Source organism: Callionymus lyra, chromosome 1 (genome assembly GCF_982586985.1).
Source record: "Callionymus lyra chromosome 1, fCalLyr1.hap1.1, whole genome shotgun sequence".
Lineage (NCBI taxonomy): Eukaryota > Metazoa > Chordata > Actinopteri > Syngnathiformes > Callionymidae > Callionymus > Callionymus lyra.
The window spans coordinates 54,360,524-54,378,023 of record NC_141818.1 but is presented as its reverse complement, the minus strand read 5'-3'; the positions used below and the strand labels follow the sequence as shown (position 1 = coordinate 54,378,023).

The following is a 17,500-nucleotide window of genomic DNA, read 5'->3' as shown; positions in this document are numbered from 1 at the left end:
GGGTCAAGGTGCGCTGAAGGCCCGGAAACAAATGTGTTTGAGGTATCCCTTGTGTTGTCTCTGGGTCAAGGTGCGCTGAAGGCCCGGAAACAAATGTGTTTGAGGTATCCCTTGTGTTGTCTCTGGGTCAAGGTGCGCTGAAGGCCCGGAAACAAATGTGTTTGAGGTATCCCTTGTGTTGTCTCTGGGTCAAGGTGCGCTGAAGGCCCGGAAACAAATGTGTTTGAGGTATCCCTTGTGTTGTCTCTGGGTCAAGGTGCGCTGAAGGCCCGGGAAACAAATGTGTTTGAGGTATCCCTTGTGTTGTCTCTGGGTCAAGGTGCGCTGAAGGCCCGGAAACAAATGTGTTTGAGGTATCCCTTGTGTTGTCTCTGGGTCAAGGTGCGCTGAAGGCCCGGAAACAAATGTGTTTGAGGTATCCCTTGTGTTGTCTCTGGGTCAAGGTGCGCTGAAGGCCCGGAAACAAATGTGTTTGAGGTATCCCTTGTGTTGTCTCTGGGTCAAGGTGCGCTGAAGGCCCGGAAACAAATGTGTTTGAGGTATCCCTTGTGTTGTCTCTGGGTCAAGGTGCGCTGAAGGCCCGGAAACAAATGTGTTTGAGGTATCCCTTGTGTTGTCTCTGGGTCAAGGTGCGCTGAAGGCCCGGAAACAAATGTGTTTGAGGTATCCCTTGTGTTGTCTCTGGGTCAAGGTGCGCTGAAGGCCCGGAAACAAATGTGTTTGAGGTATCCCTTGTGTTGTCTCTGGGTCAAGGTGCGCTGAAGGCCCGGAAACAAATGTGTTTGAGGTATCCCTTGTGTTGTCTCTGGGTCAAGGTGCGCTGAAGGCCCGGAAACAAATGTGTTTGAGGTATCCCTTGTGTTGTCTCTGGGTCAAGGTGCGCTGAAGGCCCGGAAACAAATGTGTTTGAGGTATCCCTTGTGTTGTCTCTGGGTCAAGGTGCGCTGAAGGCCCGGAAACAAATGTGTTTGAGGTATCCCTTGTGTTGTCTCTGGGTCAAGGTGCGCTGAAGGCCCGGAAACAAATGTGTTTGTGGTATCCCTTGTGTTGTCTCTGGGTCAAGGTGCGCTGAAGGCCCGGAAACAAATGTGTTTGAGGTATCCCTTGTGTTGTCTCTGGGTCAAGGTGCGCTGAAGGCCCGGAAACAAATGTGTTTGTGGTATCCCTTGTGTTGTCTCTGGGTCAAGGTGCGCTGAAGGCCCGGAAACAAATGTGTTTGAGGTATCCCTTGTGTTGTCTCTGGGTCAAGGTGCGCTGAAGGCCCGGAAACAAATGTGTTTGAGGTATCCCTTGTGTTGTCTCTGGGTCAAGGTGCGCTGAAGGCCCGGAAACAAATGTGTTTGAGGTATCCCTTGTGTTGTCTCTGGGTCAAGGTGCGCTGAAGGCCCGGAAACAAATGTGTTTGAGGTATCCCTTGTGTTGTCTCTGGGTCAAGGTGCGCTGAAGGCCCGGAAACAAATGTGTTTGAGGTATCCCTTGTGTTGTCTCTGGGTCAAGGTGCGCTGAAGGCCCGGAAACAAATGTGTTTGAGGTATCCCTTGTGTTGTCTCTGGGTCAAGGTGCGCTGAAGGCCCGGAAACAAATGTGTTTGAGGTATCCCTTGTGTTGTCTCTGGGTCAAGGTGCGCTGAAGGCCCGGAAACAAATGTGTTTGAGGTATCCCTTGTGTTGTCTCTGGGTCAAGGTGCGCTGAAGGCCCGGAAACAAATGTGTTTGAGGTATCCCTTGTGTTGTCTCTGGGTCAAGGTGCGCTGAAGGCCCGGAAACAAATGTGTTTGAGGTATCCCTTGTGTTGTCTCTGGGTCAAGGTGCGCTGAAGGCCCGGAAACAAATGTGTTTGAGGTATCCCTTGTGTTGTCTCTGGGTCAAGGTGCGCTGAAGGCCCGGAAACAAATGTGTTTGAGGTATCCCTTGTGTTGTCTCTGGGTCAAGGTGCGCTGAAGGCCCGGAAACAAATGTGTTTGAGGTATCCCTTGTGTTGTCTCTGGGTCAAGGTGCGCTGAAGGCCCGGAAACAAATGTGTTTGAGGTATCCCTTGTGTTGTCTCTGGGTCAAGGTGCGCTGAAGGCCCGGAAACAAATGTGTTTGAGGTATCCCTTGTGTTGTCTCTGGGTCAAGGTGCGCTGAAGGCCCGGAAACAAATGTGTTTGAGGTATCCCTTGTGTTGTCTCTGGGTCAAGGTGCGCTGAAGGCCCGGAAACAAATGTGTTTGAGGTATCCCTTGTGTTGTCTCTGGGTCAAGGTGCGCTGAAGGCCCGGAAACAAATGTGTTTGTGGTATCCCTTGTGTTGTCTCTGGGTCAAGGTGCGCTGAAGGCCCGGAAACAAATGTGTTTGTGGTATCCCTTGTGTTGTCTCTGGGTCAAGGTGCGCTGAAGGCCCGGAAACAAATGTGTTTGTGGTATCCCTTGTGTTGTCTCTGGGTCAAGGTGCGCTGAAGGCCCGGAAACAAATGTGTTTGAGGTATCCCTTGTGTTGTCTCTGGGTCAAGGTGCGCTGAAGGCCCGGAAACAAATGTGTTTGTGGTATCCCTTGTGTTGTCTCTGGGTCAAGGTGCGCTGAAGGCCCGGAAACAAATGTGTTTGAGGTATCCCTTGTGTTGTCTCTGGGTCAAGGTGCGCTGAAGGCCCGGAAACAAATGTGTTTGTGGTATCCCTTGTGTTGTCTCTGGGTCAAGGTGCGCTGAAGGCCCGGAAACAAATGTGTTTGAGGTATCCCTTGTGTTGTCTCTGGGTCAAGGTGCGCTGAAGGCCCGGAAACAAATGTGTTTGAGGTATCCCTTGTGTTGTCTCTGGGTCAAGGTGCGCTGAAGGCCCGGAAACAAATGTGTTTGAGGTATCCCTTGTGTTGTCTCTGGGTCAAGGTGCGCTGAAGGCCCGGAAACAAATGTGTTTGAGGTATCCCTTGTGTTGTCTCTGGGTCAAGGTGCGCTGAAGGCCCGGAAACAAATGTGTTTGAGGTATCCCTTGTGTTGTCTCTGGGTCAAGGTGCGCTGAAGGCCCGGAAACAAATGTGTTTGTGGTATCCCTTGTGTTGTCTCTGGGTCAAGGTGCGCTGAAGGCCCGGAAACAAATGTGTTTGAGGTATCCCTTGTGTTGTCTCTGGGTCAAGGTGCGCTGAAGGCCCGGAAACAAATGTGTTTGAGGTATCCCTTGTGTTGTCTCTGGGTCAAGGTGCGCTGAAGGCCCGGAAACAAATGTGTTTGAGGTATCCCTTGTGTTGTCTCTGGGTCAAGGTGCGCTGAAGGCCCGGAAACAAATGTGTTTGAGGTATCCCTTGTGTTGTCTCTGGGTCAAGGTGCGCTGAAGGCCCGGAAACAAATGTGTTTGAGGTATCCCTTGTGTTGTCTCTGGGTCAAGGTGCGCTGAAGGCCCGGAAACAAATGTGTTTGAGGTATCCCTTGTGTTGTCTCTGGGTCAAGGTGCGCTGAAGGCCCGGAAACAAATGTGTTTGAGGTATCCCTTGTGTTGTCTCTGGGTCAAGGTGCGCTGAAGGCCCGGAAACAAATGTGTTTGAGGTATCCCTTGTGTTGTCTCTGGGTCAAGGTGCGCTGAAGGCCCGGAAACAAATGTGTTTGAGGTATCCCTTGTGTTGTCTCTGGGTCAAGGTGCGCTGAAGGCCCGGAAACAAATGTGTTTGAGGTATCCCTTGTGTTGTCTCTGGGTCAAGGTGCGCTGAAGGCCCGGAAACAAATGTGTTTGAGGTATCCCTTGTGTTGTCTCTGGGTCAAGATGCGCTGAAGGCCCGGAAACAAATGTGTTTGTGGTATCCCTTGTGTTGTCTCTGGGTCAAGATGCGCTGAAGGCCCGGAAACAAATGTGTTTGAGGTATCCCTTGTGTTGTCTCTGGGTCAAGGTGCGCTGAAGGCCCGGAAACAAATGTGTTTGAGGTATCCCTTGTGTTGTCTCTGGGTCAAGATGCGCTGAAGGCCCGGAAACAAATGTGTTTGAGGTATCCCTTGTGTTGTCTCTGGGTCAAGGTGCGCTGAAGGCCCGGAAACAAATGTGTTTGAGGTATCCCTTGTGTTGCTTCTGGGTGAAAATGAACAACAAAAGGGATACCACAAACACATTTTTTTGGGGGGTCACCTTGATCCTGAGACAACAAAAAAAACTGAATATTGAATTTATATTTTCAATTAAAAAAAAGAAACCTTTTCATTTTACAATAATTAATCATTTATGTTATTCAATTAAAAAAGTCTTAATTTTTCAACATCAAAATGTTAAATTCAAACATTTTCAAGTTTTCAAAAATACGTCAAATACAATATAATAAACGTGACATCAGGTGAGTTTCACTTCCTGTCTCTCAGGCATCACTTCCTGTCTCTCACGCATCACTTCCTGCCTCTCACGCATCACTTCCTGTCTCTCATGCATCACTTCCTGTCTCTCACGCATCACTTCCTGTCTCTCACGCATCACTTCCTGTCTCTCACGCATCACTTCCTGCCTCTCACGCATCACTTCCTGTCTCTCATGCATCACTTCCTGTCTCTCACGCATCACTTCCTGCCTCTCATGCATCACTTCCTGTCTCTCACGCATCACTTCCTGTCTCTCACGCATCACTTCCTGTCTCTCACGCATCACTTCCTGCCTCTCATGCATCACTTCCTGTCTCTCACGCATCACTTCCTGTCTCTCACGCATCACTTCCTGTCTCTCACGCATCACTTCCTGTCTCTCACGCATCACTTCCTGCCTCACCTGGACCTGAGACCTGCTCTCTCCAGTACAGATCACTCCCTGCCACTCTCCGTAGCGTCCGCCCCTCGATCGCCCGCAGCTGGACCACAGGGTGAGCGTCAGGCCCTGTCGACCAATCAGACGTCAGCACTGCTGCGTGTGGACTCACCTGCGGGGGGCGCTCACCAGCTGGTCCCGCAGGAGGCTCTTGAACGTGATCTTGGCCGTGGCCTGCAGACCCCTGACGAGAGACAGTCCTGTGGTCAGGGTCCGAGTCTGAGGTGTGTGTCGCACCTGAGCAGGTGTGTGTCGTACCTGAGCAGGTGTGTGTCGTATAGGTGTGTGTCGTACCTGAGCAGGTGTGTGTCGCACCTGAGCAGGTGTGTGTCGTATAGGTGTGTGTCGTACCTGAGCAGGTGTGTGTCGTATAGGTGTGTGTCGTACCTGAGCAGGTGTGTGTCGCACCTGAGCAGGTGTGTGTCGTATAGGTGTGTGTCGTACCTGAGCAGGTGTGTGTCGTATAGGTGTGTGTCGTACCTGAGCAGGTGTGTGTCGTATAGGTGTGTGTCGTTCCTGAGCAGGTGTGCGTCGTATAGGTGTGTGTCGCACCTGAGCAGGTGTGTGTCGTATAGGTGGGTGTCGTTCCTGAGCAGGTGTGTGTCGTATAGGTGTGTGTCGTACCTGAGCAGGTGTGTGTCGTATAGGTGTGTGTCGTACCTGAGCAGGTGTGTGTCGTATAGGTGGGTGTCGTTCCTGAGCAGGTGTGTGTCGTATAGGTGTGTGTCGTACCTGAGCAGGTGTGTGTCGTATAGGTGTGTGTCGTACCTGAGCAGGTGTGTGTCGTATAGGTGTGTGTCGTTCCTGAGCAGGTGTGCGTCGTATAGGTGTGTGTCGTACCTGAGCAGGTGTGTGTCGTATAGGTGTGTGTCGTTCCTGAGCAGGTGTGTGTCGTATAGGTGTGTGTCGTACCTGAGCAGGTGTGTGTCGTATAGGTGTGTGTCGTTCCTGAGCAGGTGTGTGTCGTATAGGTGTGTGTCGTACCTGAGCAGGTGTGTGTCGTATAGGTGTGTGTCGTTCCTGAGCAGGTGTGCGTCGTATAGGTGTGTGTCGCACCTGAGCAGGTGTGTGTCGTACCTGAGCAGGTGTGTGTCGTATAGGTGTGTGTCGTTCCTGAGCAGGTGTGCGTCGTATAGGTGTGTGTCGTATAGGTGTGTGTCGCACCTGAGCAGGTGTGTGTCGCACCTGAGCAGGTGTGTGTCGTATAGGTGTGTGTCGTTCCTGAGCAGGTGTGTGTCGTATAGGTGTGTGTCGTACCTGAGCAGGTGTGTGTCGTACCTGAGCAGGTGTGTGTCGCACCTGAGCAGGTGTGTGTCGCACCTGAGCACAGGTGTGTGTCGTACCTGAGCAGGTGTGTGTCGTACCTGAGCAGGTGTGTGTCGTACCTGAGCACAGGTGTGTGTCGTACCTGAGCAGGTGTGTGTCGCACCTGAGCAGGTGTGTGTCGTACCTGAGCAGGTGTGTGTCGTACCTGAGCAGGTGTGCGTCGTACCTGAGCACAGGTGTGTGTCGTACCTGAGCAGGTGTGTGTCGCACCTGAGCAGGTGTGTGTCGTACCTGAGCAGAGCTCCGATGAGTCGGGTCACGTTCTCCGACGTCTGGACCACGATGACGGGTTTGGACAGAACCTGAGACAGATCCATCTACGACACACACTTGATTGATGACGATATTGATCGTGGATCGAACAAATATCAACTGTATTGAGTTGTTCTTCAATATTGATACACTTGAATATCACAGTATTTTTAAAATCAATACTGTGATTCAACTTCCGGCCACTAGATGGCAGCAAACACAATTCAATCCTGTGAAATCTCGACTGAGGACGAGAGGATACAGTGACTTCAAACTATTTCCACTTATTTGGGTTGTTGGTGAGGATGTAGGAAAATATTGATACACTTGAATATCACAGTATTAATCAATACTGCATCGATTTGAAGATATTCCTAAATGTATATTTTTTGTCTTTCAATAACGTTTAAAAAATTAAATGTATTACATTTTATTTCATGTACAATTAACATGCATTTATTCACTGCGATTGCAATCCTTGGCAGCAGTACTCACAGCAAACACAACAAATCCTTTGAGAATATTGCGATGACTGAGGACGAGAGGATACAGTGACTCCAGCAGCTTTTAAAGCTGATGTTTGGACTTATTTCGGGTTGAAAACAATTATAAAAGTTATTGGATTAAATATCAAAACTTCCGGCCACTAGACCAGAGTCAAGTACTGGACAGTACGAAGTACGAAGAGTGAAGTATTACCTCAGTGACAGAGTTTTGGTTCAGAGCCAGGATGATCAGAGCTGAAGCTCCGAGGACGAGAGCTCGTTTCATCTGAAGAAATACAACTGCAGGTCAAACATAATAATATTAATAAAACACATATATTTCTACCATCATTATACTGTACTATATATATATTTATATTTGAATATTTTTTTATGATTTAATTCAATCATTTGAATATTGAAAAGTTTAATTTTTTTAATTTAATAATTTAATTTAAAAATTATTTGCAAAGTTATTTAAATAAGTTTTCATTCAGTTTAACATTTTGATTTAAATAAATAAATGTTATAAATTCAATATTTTTTTAAATTTGTAGCCTTTAAATTGAATATAATGCTGGTGTAACAAATATATAATATATAATTAATATATAAAGGTGTCACCAGACTATCTGTACCTGATACTATTCAAAGTATTCAATTAAATTATTTAAATAAATGATTCAATTGAAAAAAAACCTCATCGTTTACATTTAAAATGTTAAATTATTGTTAAATATTCTGATGAAAATGACGTTTTGTGAGAAATAAGTGAAAAAGTAAAATAAAGGTAAAAAAGAAAAGCTTATGAATCACATTGTTTTATTTACATCAAAATGAATAGAAAATTAAATGTAATTAAATTAAGTATATAGTGTGAAGAGAAGAAATAATAGAATCAAGATACGTATCATAAGTTATATTTACAATCGTATCATTAATATTAATAAAACAAGTACAAAATAAAATTGATAAATATTTTTTATAGCTTCACAATGACTTATTATTATTATATTCTTTTATTTTGTAGGAGTACATCGACCTTGAAAGCTGAGAAAGGTGTTTTTTAATAAAAATGTATTACTATTATTAAGTACTTGATAAAAACAAGGTATTACACAGAATAAAATCTAAAGTAAATGTACATTCGTTCAGGATGAAGGTCGTGAGCATTAATTTGTTGCGCTTTTATTTTGTAATCAGATTAAAGGCTTAATTGTTTTCCTTCAGCGACACGAGCAGGAAACTGTCATGAATCCAAAGAATGATGCAACAGATGATGATGTCATCGTGACGAGAAACACATTTATGTTTATTTATTTAAAACCATCATTTTTCAAGTAAAATACTGGTTTATGTTCTGGTTCTGGTTCTGGTTCGACTCACTTTACTGACCATCCCGTCAGCGAACGACTCCTGGTTGGAGGTCGAGGGTTTGTTCTCGTCCATCTGCACCGGCATCACCCCGATCCACACCTCCGGGTCCTGGACCTGGACCTGGACCTGGTCCTGGACCTGGACCTGGTCCTGGACCTGGTCCTGGTCCTGGTCCAGGTCTTCACCTACTTCTTGCTTCTCCTTCTTTGGATTCTCATCTTGAATCTGAGGATTATTTGAGATAAACATTAGGATTTTTTAATCTGTTTGTTCTTCAAAGTTCTTCCTCCAAACATCATCCAGTGAATACTTTATATTTATGTGTATTTAAATGTTATTTAAAATAAAATATTCTAATAAACTGATCTGAGACACTTTATATTTATGTGTATTTAAATGTTATTAAAAATAAAAGGTTCTAATAAACTGATCTGAGACTCTTTATATTTATGTGTATTTAAATGTTATTTAAAATAAAAGGTTCTAATAAACTGATCTGAGACTCTTTATATTTTTGTGTATTTAAATGTTATTAAAAATAAAATATTCTAATAAACTGATCTGAGACTCTTTATATTTATGTGTATTTAAATGTTATTTAAAATAAAATATTCTAATAAACTGATCTGAGACACTTTATATTTTTGTGTATTTAAATGTTATTTAAAATAAAATATTCTAATAAACTGATCTGAGACACTTTATATTTTTGTGTATTTAAATGTTATTTAAAATAAAATATTCTAATAAACTGATCTGAGACTCTTTATATTTATGTGTATTTTAATGTTATTTAAAATAAAAGGTTCTAATAAACTGATCTGAGACTCTTTATATTTATGTGTATTTTAATGTTATTTAAAATAAAAGGTTCTAATAAACTGATCTGAGACACTTTATATTTATGTGTATTTAAATGTTATTTAAAATAAAATATTCTAATAAACTGATCTGAGACTCTTTATATTTATGTGTATTTTAATGTTATTTAAAATAAAATATTCTAATAAACTGATCTGAGACTCTTTATATTTATGTGTATTTTAATGTTATTTAAAATAAAAGGTTCTAATAAACTGATCTGAGACACTTTATATTTATGTGTATTTAAATGTTATTTAAAATAAAATATTCTAATAAACTGATCTGAGACTCTTTATATTTATGTGTATTTAAATGTTATTTAAAATAAAATATTCTAATAAACTGATCTGAGACTCTTTATATTTATGTGTATTTTAATGTTATTTAAAATAAAAGGTTCTAATAAACTGATCTGAGACACTTTATATTTTTGTGTATTTTAATGTTATTTAAAATAAAAGGTTCTAATAAACTGATCTGAGACACTTTATATTTTTGTGTATTTAAATGTTATTTAAAATAAAATATTCTAATAAACTGATCTGAGACTCTTTATATTTTTGTGTATTTAAATGTTATTTAAGACAAACTGGGTCCGGCTGGTTCCTCCAGATCCTCTCACCAGCACCAGCTCCCCCTCCAGGTCCTCCAGGTCCTCCTCGAAGTCGTCGCTGCCGGACTCCAGCAGGTCCCCCTGGACTCTGACCTCGACCCTCTGCTCCAGGACCACCTCGACCAGAGCGACCTGCTCGCGCGCGGACACCAGACCCGGTCCAGTCCCGGGTCCGGTCCCTGGTCCGGTCCACGACACGAGCATCAGCAGCGGCGGAAGCAGACGCTGAGCAGGTCCCATCATCCGGGTGAAGAAACGGGTCCAGGATTAACTGGACGCACGAAAAAACATTTGATCTTTCATTTGTTGCAGAAAAACTAAAACCTGCTGCAGAAACAAGAGCAAGAATGTAAACAAGCGAGGAGGACGTCCGGTCCACACCGGAAACACCGAGAGATTAACATCTTGTCAACTTCGACGCGCGAATGTTGTTACATAATTAGAAATTACTTTAAAATGAACAAATCTAATCGTAAACAAATAAAATCAGTCGTGAATGCAGGAGTTTTTATTTCATTATTTTACCACTTAAAAAGCTCGATGATAAAAATAATAATAAATAAAAAAAACGTTTATTTTGTGTTGATCGTTCATAGATTATAAAGAAACTAATATATATATTTTAATTTATTACTACATATAAGGGTTTTGGTTTTCAGGACTTTTGTTCATCGTTTTTAAGCAAATATATAAATTGGTATTTTTGGGGAAATTACTTTTACATGAGATTCTTAATGCATTTTTAGTTCAACTCTAAATAGGTTTATAAGGTTTTTGTTTTCATTACTTTTCCATAATTATTTATCTTCTCTTAAACAAAATATAAGCAAATTAAACTGATATTTTGGTTTTTAGGAATTTTGTTCTGAATTTCCGTGATAATCTATTTCCAAATATTTAAATATATATATATATATAAACATTTTGTGGGCAAGAAGTGGTTGTACATCATATACAAGTCATAAAATACGATACAACAAATACATGAAACATATTCAGCTTTATTTTATTCGATTTATTATTAACACTATTTTCTATTTAAAACATATTTGTCATTATTTTTAGGCTTCACTTCATTATTATTATTTATTATTATTATTTGCTGTCCTCACGACACTATAAAGTGTGGCCCCTGAGGATATATAAGTTCTTTAAATAATTACAAATTAAATTCTACTCGATTCTCACTGAACAAGACTTTATGAAGAGATAACTGGACGAAAACGATCATATTTTAGCATCAAGTGTGTATTAGTAAACTTGAGTTTGTCTGAAAACAAAAAAAAATCGTGTATCGTTTTTTTTATTTTTATTTAAATTGATAAATTTGATATAAACTATCATTTTTAATATTATTTTCTCAAATAAACCAAATATCAAACAATATCCTTGAACGTCTTTATCGCACACCGGTTCGACGAGTCTTCATCTTGACGTCTCCCGACTCTTTGGCCGAGTCAGCCGCTTCCTCAGGGCGGGGCCAGAGTGTTTACGTTTATCTTCTGATTATTTACCTGCGCGCGAGCCTCAGGGATGAGACGCATATTCTTAATCCACCTCTGATCACTGTCGGGACCAGACCCGGACCAGACCCGCACCAGACCCGGACCACAGGACCCGCACCAGACCCGCACCAGACCCGCACCAGACCCGCACCAGACCCGGACCACAGGACCCGCACCAGACCCGCACCAGACCCGCACCAGACCCGGACCACAGGACCCGCACCAGACCCGCACCAGACCCGGACCACAGGACCCACAGGACGCGCAGATCCTCAGGATCGTGTGACTTTGACCGAACCATGAGCGGCAGACTCGGGGATCTGAGCCCCAAACAGGCTGAAGCTCTGGAGCAGGTGAGTTTTTAACCTTTTTAACCTTTTTATCTCTAAACACAAACCATGACATCATCTCCAATCAAAAGTGTCACCGGTTCGCTGAAGGATGTCAGTCACAGCACTTTAAAATAAATACAAATGAATGAACGCGTGTAACAAATGTATGAATGAATTAAAATAAACTCTATTATTTGTATTTAATCAAACATTTCTAATAATTAATAATAAACGTAAATGTTTTGTTTGAATCAATATGTTTTAAAACATTAAAGACATTTTTTAATGTGATGCAATAAATAATCTTGAGTCGCGGGGGCAGCAGTCAAAGTGAAGAAGCCTAGACTTGACTCTCGTTACCAACGTGTCGTGGGAGGAACACGGGGTCAGACCCGGCTCCATAAGAGCTGATGGTTTAGCGTAGATTATATACTGTGACTGCTGTGATACTGTGGAATTAAACTGGGTTTAATTATGACGTACAACTTTAAATGAAGTCATAATAATTCAATGGAAATTATAAATAAGACTAAAATATATTTTTATTTTTTGTTTTATTTTTCTTTGATTTTATTGCAGCAATAACTTTGACATTTATTATATTTTCTTAAAATAATTAAAAACGTCATGAAATAAAGAAAAATAAGATTACATTTGTGTTCTTGATGGTTTAATGTTTCATTTTAAAAACATTTTAGTTTAGAAATATTACATTAAAAACTTTATTTTCCAAAAAGACTAAAAAAAGAACTTCTTACTTCATAAGAGAAAGAAAAAATGTATATAAATAAAATCAATATTTACATTTCTGTGTATATTTCAGTGTATTATCAAATATATTCATGGATTGACTTTAATATAAAAAATAATAAATAACTAAAAGAATCAAATCACAATCTTTTCTTTTCTTCTTTTAGTTCCGAGCAAGGATTCAAGACGTTCTTCCTCTACTTCCTGTGCAACACGACCACTTCCTGTTACGTTGGCTCAGAGGTAGGAACACGGGGATCATGTGACTCGATACTGGGCGTCGGAAAAACCTTTGAGATAAAAACAAAAACACGTTCATCGTAGAAATACGAAGCTACAGTTGAAGCTGGTGTTTGTTGATCAACTATTGTTGCGAAAACTTGATCCTCGTGAAAGTTTTCGTTCGTCTATTGTTGACGTTCAGGTTACATTACGAGGTGAAGAGATTTGAACCAAAACCTTTTGTCTGGATTTATTTATAATATTATTCAATTCTCAGAGTTTAAAACATCGAGAAAATACACGATCGACCATGAAAAACTAGTATCATAGCATGATGCTAATGCTAATGTACCTGTTTTTCTTCTGGCACCTCATTTGTTTTTGTGTTTTTTTTCACAAAGTACTTTGACAGCTAACATTATGCAAATCCTAAGCTAATGCTAGCCTTTCGCAAAGTTTTGTGGCAGATAACGTTATGCGAATACTAGTGCAAAGCTTTTGCAAAGTACTTTGGCAGCTAACATCGTGCTCATGCTAAGCATTCGCGAGGTACTTTGGCAGCTAATGTTATACTAATGATAGGCTTTTGCAAATAACTTTGGAAGAAAGCTAAAGTTATGCTTATGCTAACCTTACACAAAGCTTTTTGGCAGATAACGTTATGCAAATACTAAGCTAGCACTAAACTTTGGCAAAGTACTTTGCCAAATCTTTGTATTAGCATAAAGTTAGCTGCCAAAAAGCTTTGGAAGCTAACATTATGCAAATGCTAAACTAGCACTAAGCTTTGGCAAAGTACTTTGGAAGCTAACGTTATGCAAATGCTAAGCTAGCACTAAGCTTTAGCAAAGTACTTTGGCAGCTAACTTTATGCTCATGTTAAGCTAACGCTTCCATAAGTGAAAGTTAATTAAGTTTCTACATTTATTTTAAATTGTACTTGTATGTGTAAAACTGCAGTATTATTAGCATTTAAATGAGCACATGAGTCTATTACAAGAAAACTTGTGCTTCACTGCCAGTTTGTAAATGTGTCAGTTTGGAAGATTATTATATTGTATTATATTATATTATATATTGAATAATATGTTTAAAAAAACACTTGAGCTACTTATGAATGAGTAAATACTTAAATACAAAACAAAATATTACATTAATATTTTAACAATTGTGCATATTTGTATATTAAAATCAAATAAACTTTCCTGAACATGAACTGTGTATCGTTAGTATATTCGTACATGAGTTTTAAGAGTTTGTTGCTCAAACTAAGCTGTTGTAACTCGTTGAGAAAGACTCGTTTAAATCTCTTCACTTCCTCAAATGTTTCCTGTCGTTGACAAAGAGCTGCTGATGGTCGAGGCTGAGAACGAGCGTCTAATCCAGAGATAATCTCGTTAAAGAAGCACAACGTCTGCCTGGAGCTGAAGTCATGTGACCGTTTAAAGACCCGCTCAGTTAGGCTCGCATCAGTGGGAATTAAAGATGGCCGCCACGCCTCGCCGCCCTTTTTATGTTTGATAATCAATATCTTTAAGGACCTTTAATACATTATTATTGACTCCTGAGGGACCAATAAAGTTCTAGTTAACCTAATATACCTATAAATCTATATTAATATATATATTGTACTGTTGTGAAACTGTTTCATAACTTTTGTTATGTTAGTTAAGATGATAAGAATTATCAGGAGAATCATAGAAATGTTGCTTAAAAGTAAGAAAAATCACTTTGAAAATCAGTCTTATGTGTGATTTTTCTATTTTTAAAGGATTATATGAAGTTAAAACAACAAGAAACATATGAAAGTAAGAAAAATATTGAAAATAAATATTGTATGTGATTTTTCAATTGTTCAATGATTAAATGAAGTAAAGACTATGTTTTGATTAAGAAAGATAATCAGAAAATCTATTTTTAAAGGATTTTACGAATTTAAAAAGAAACACAATAGTGTTTATCATATACATTTAGGAATATTTATGAGGCTTAGTGATAAATTATCTTTATCTTTATATTATATTACATTTCACAATTTTATTATCATTTTTTCCTTCTTTATATTCAGGTTTTAACTTCATGATTTTATTACATTAAACCTTTTTTAAATATATATATAAGATCTATTAAATAAATATAAATAAAACATCAATATCACAGCCCTTTTTTATAAAATAATAATACGTTTGATCAACATTTAATCCGAACACATCGGTAAATTAAATACTAGGAGACGAGGAGAAAAACTACTGACTTATTATTGAATACTTATTATTATTGAAAACATCTTGAATGTTCTGGTGGTTGTGGAGCAGAGATGAAGCAGGAGACATGAGATGATATGAAGCAGGAGACATGAGATGATATGAAGCAGGAGACATGAGATGATATGAAGCAGAAGACATGAGATGATATGAAGCAGGAGACATGAGATGATATGAAGCAGGAGACATGAGATGATATGAAGCAGAAGACATGAGATGATATGAAGCAGGAGACATGAGATGATATGAAGCAGGAGACATGAGATGATATGAAGCAGGAGACATGAGATGATATCAAGCAGGAGACATGAGATGATATGAAGCAGGAGACATGAGATGATATGAAGCAGAAGACATGAGATGATATGAAGCAGGAGACATGAGATGATATGAAGCAGGAGACATGAGATGATATGAAGCAGGAGACATGAGATGATATGAAGCAGGAGACATGAGATGATATGAAGCAGGAGACATGAGATGATATGAAGCAGGAGACATGAGATGATATGAAGCAGGAGACATGAGATGATATGAAGCAGGAGACATGAGATGATATGAAGCAGAAGACATGAGATGATATGAAGCAGGAGACATGAGATGATATGAAGCAGGAGACATGAGATGATATGAAGCAGGAGACATGAGATGATATGAAGCAGGAGACATGAGATGATATGAAGCAGGAGACATGAGATGATATGAAGCAGAAGACATGAGATGATATGAAGCAGGAGACATGAGATGATATGAAGCAGGAGACATGAGATGATGTGAAGCAGGAGACATGAGATGATATGAAGCAGGAGACATGAGATGATGTGAAGCAGGAGACATGAGATGATATCAAGCAGGAGACATGAGATGATATCAAGCAGGAGACATGAGATGATATGAAGCAGGAGACATGAGATGATATGAAGCAGGAGACATGAGATGATGTGAAGCAGGAGACATGAGATGATATGAAGCAGGAGACATGAGATGATATGAAGAAGGAGACATGAGATGATATGAAGCAGGAGACATGAGATGATATGAAGAAGGAGACATGAGATGATATGAAGAAGGAGACATGAGATGATGTGAAGCAGGAGACATGAGATGATGTGAAGCAGGAGACATGAGATGATATGAAGCAGGAGACATGAGATGATATGAAGCAGGAGACATGAGATGATATGAAGCAGGAGACATGAGATGATGTGAAGCAGGAGACATGAGATGATGTGAAGCAGGAGACATGAGATGATGTGAAGCAGGAGACATGAGATGATATGAAGCAGGAGACATGAGATGATGTGAAGCAGGAGACATGAGATGATGTGAAGCAGGAGACATGAGTCCAACACAGACTCCTTCAGTTCAGAAGAACAACGTTGATGTTTCTCTTAAAACTCTTTCGCTTCAGGCTTCGTTCGTATCTTCTGCGCGTGAAACCATCTTTAGTCTCGGATCGTAACGTCTTTCATAAGTTAAATAATTCTGTGGAGTCATCGTGTTTTGAAGGTCGGAGTTAGTCGGAGTAACTAGTTTCATAGTTAATGCTAATGTCATTATTTTGATTTTGTTTACATTCTTCACAGTACTTGGATGCTAACAGTATGCTAATGCTAAGCGAATGCTAAGCTAACGCGACAACTACCACAAACAGTGAGACAAATAAAATGATAATTATTTATGTTGATTTCAGAGGATAAAATAAAACTATTGTATACGTATATATGTAATATATTGTATTTTATTTTTATTCAATATATTATTTGCCCACTTTAATATAAAGTCTCTTTCATTCATCATTTTTATTTAATATGATATTATTCTATATTGTCATCACCTCATAAAAACAAGGGTTAAACCTGCTTTAATGTCTGCGTTCACTTCAGTTTGACCTTTGACTTTAAAAAACAATGAATTTAAATCAATAGAGTTTTTGTTTCACACATTTTCATTCGTTTACAGCTTTATTTACTAAAGTAAGATAATGTTCTTCAAAATAAAACACCAACAGACGCTCAATCAATATAAACAGACGTTATAAACATTATATTCTTGTTTTGTTGTTAGAATGCTGACATTTTAATGTGTTTCTTCATGTTTTTATTTATTTCCCACCAGATGAAGGACTCTGACAGTCAACTTTTATTCATTTCTCTTCACAGCCAGAAACTTCCACGTCCACAAGTCTGAGGCGATGCTTCGAAAGGTGAGACCGTTGGTCTGTGAGGCTGAGATTAGATTAGATTAGACGCGCTGGAGGTCAAGATAAACCTTCCTTCACTCCAGGGATGAAAAGTAGTTTCTGGTCGTTGAACGTCTGCAGGAAACTCCTCCCATGATGCAACACTAATAGACTCAGGGACTCATTCCTTCCTCGTGTTATTGGATTGTTTAATTCTGAGTTTGATTCTATTCTTTGTTAATCTTTGTATCTTTTGACCTTTGTTCTATATCTTTACACTTAGATTTTGTCGTTCTGCGCTTTCTTCTTATTGAACTTTGTTCTTCTTTTATGATCTATCGTCTGTGTTGCTGTGTTTCCTTCTCTCTATCCATCTATCCATCTCTCTCTCTCTCTCTCTCTCTCTCTCTCTCTCTCTCTCTCTCTCTCTCTCTCTCTCTCTCTCTCTCTCTCTCTCACTGGTAGCAGCAAATAGGAAAAACCCCAAAGTTTTGTTTGACACGATTAATTCTCTCGTGTCTCCTGCTCCTCAAATCACGCCTGTCTTCTGTGAAGCTGACAGCAATGATTGTTGAGATTTTT

The 17,500-nt window shown here is 40.0% G+C and overlaps 2 protein-coding genes and 1 long non-coding RNA gene across 6 annotated transcripts in view; 2 read left to right on the top strand and 1 right to left on the bottom strand.

Annotated features, from left to right (window-relative positions):
* The window catches only part of rnf215 (ring finger protein 215), a 20,373-nt gene extending 10,344 nt beyond the window's left edge, over window positions 1-10,029 (bottom strand). For 2 of the 3 annotated variants that reach the window (XM_087813155.1, XM_087813173.1), the window contains exons 1-6: window positions 9,673-10,029; window positions 8,196-8,411; window positions 7,024-7,095; window positions 6,304-6,389; window positions 4,876-4,930; window positions 4,711-4,815 (exon numbers count right to left, since the gene is read on the bottom strand). In XM_087813155.1, the coding sequence (XP_087669281.1) occupies window positions 4,711-4,815; window positions 4,876-4,930; window positions 6,304-6,389; window positions 7,024-7,095; window positions 8,196-8,411; window positions 9,673-9,906 (768 nt within the window). In that variant the 5' untranslated portion in view covers window positions 9,907-10,029. Of the gene's footprint in view, window positions 1-4,710; window positions 4,816-4,858; window positions 4,931-6,303; window positions 6,390-7,023; window positions 7,096-8,195; window positions 8,412-9,672 lie in introns of all 3 variants that reach the window. The other variant, XM_087813163.1, reaches the window with a different exon arrangement.
* Window positions 4,843-5,441, top strand: LOC148090156 (uncharacterized). Its single transcript, XR_015713644.1, has 3 exons — window positions 4,843-4,991; window positions 5,049-5,069; window positions 5,250-5,441. It is a non-coding gene; the product is annotated as an uncharacterized LOC148090156 (long non-coding RNA).
* Window positions 10,030-11,208: 1,179 nt separating the features above from the next.
* LOC148090154 (SEC14-like protein 2) overlaps window positions 11,209-17,500 on the top strand; it is a 23,193-nt gene continuing 16,901 nt past the window's right edge. Inside the window, exons 1-4 of one of the 2 annotated variants that reach the window (XM_087813108.1) lie at window positions 11,209-11,231; window positions 11,290-11,521; window positions 12,418-12,493; window positions 16,899-16,942. In XM_087813108.1, coding sequence (XP_087669234.1) covers window positions 11,468-11,521; window positions 12,418-12,493; window positions 16,899-16,942 — 174 coding nt within the window. In that variant the 5' untranslated portion in view covers window positions 11,209-11,231; window positions 11,290-11,467. Of the gene's footprint in view, window positions 11,522-12,417; window positions 12,494-16,898; window positions 16,943-17,500 lie in introns of both variants that reach the window. The other variant, XM_087813116.1, reaches the window with a different exon arrangement.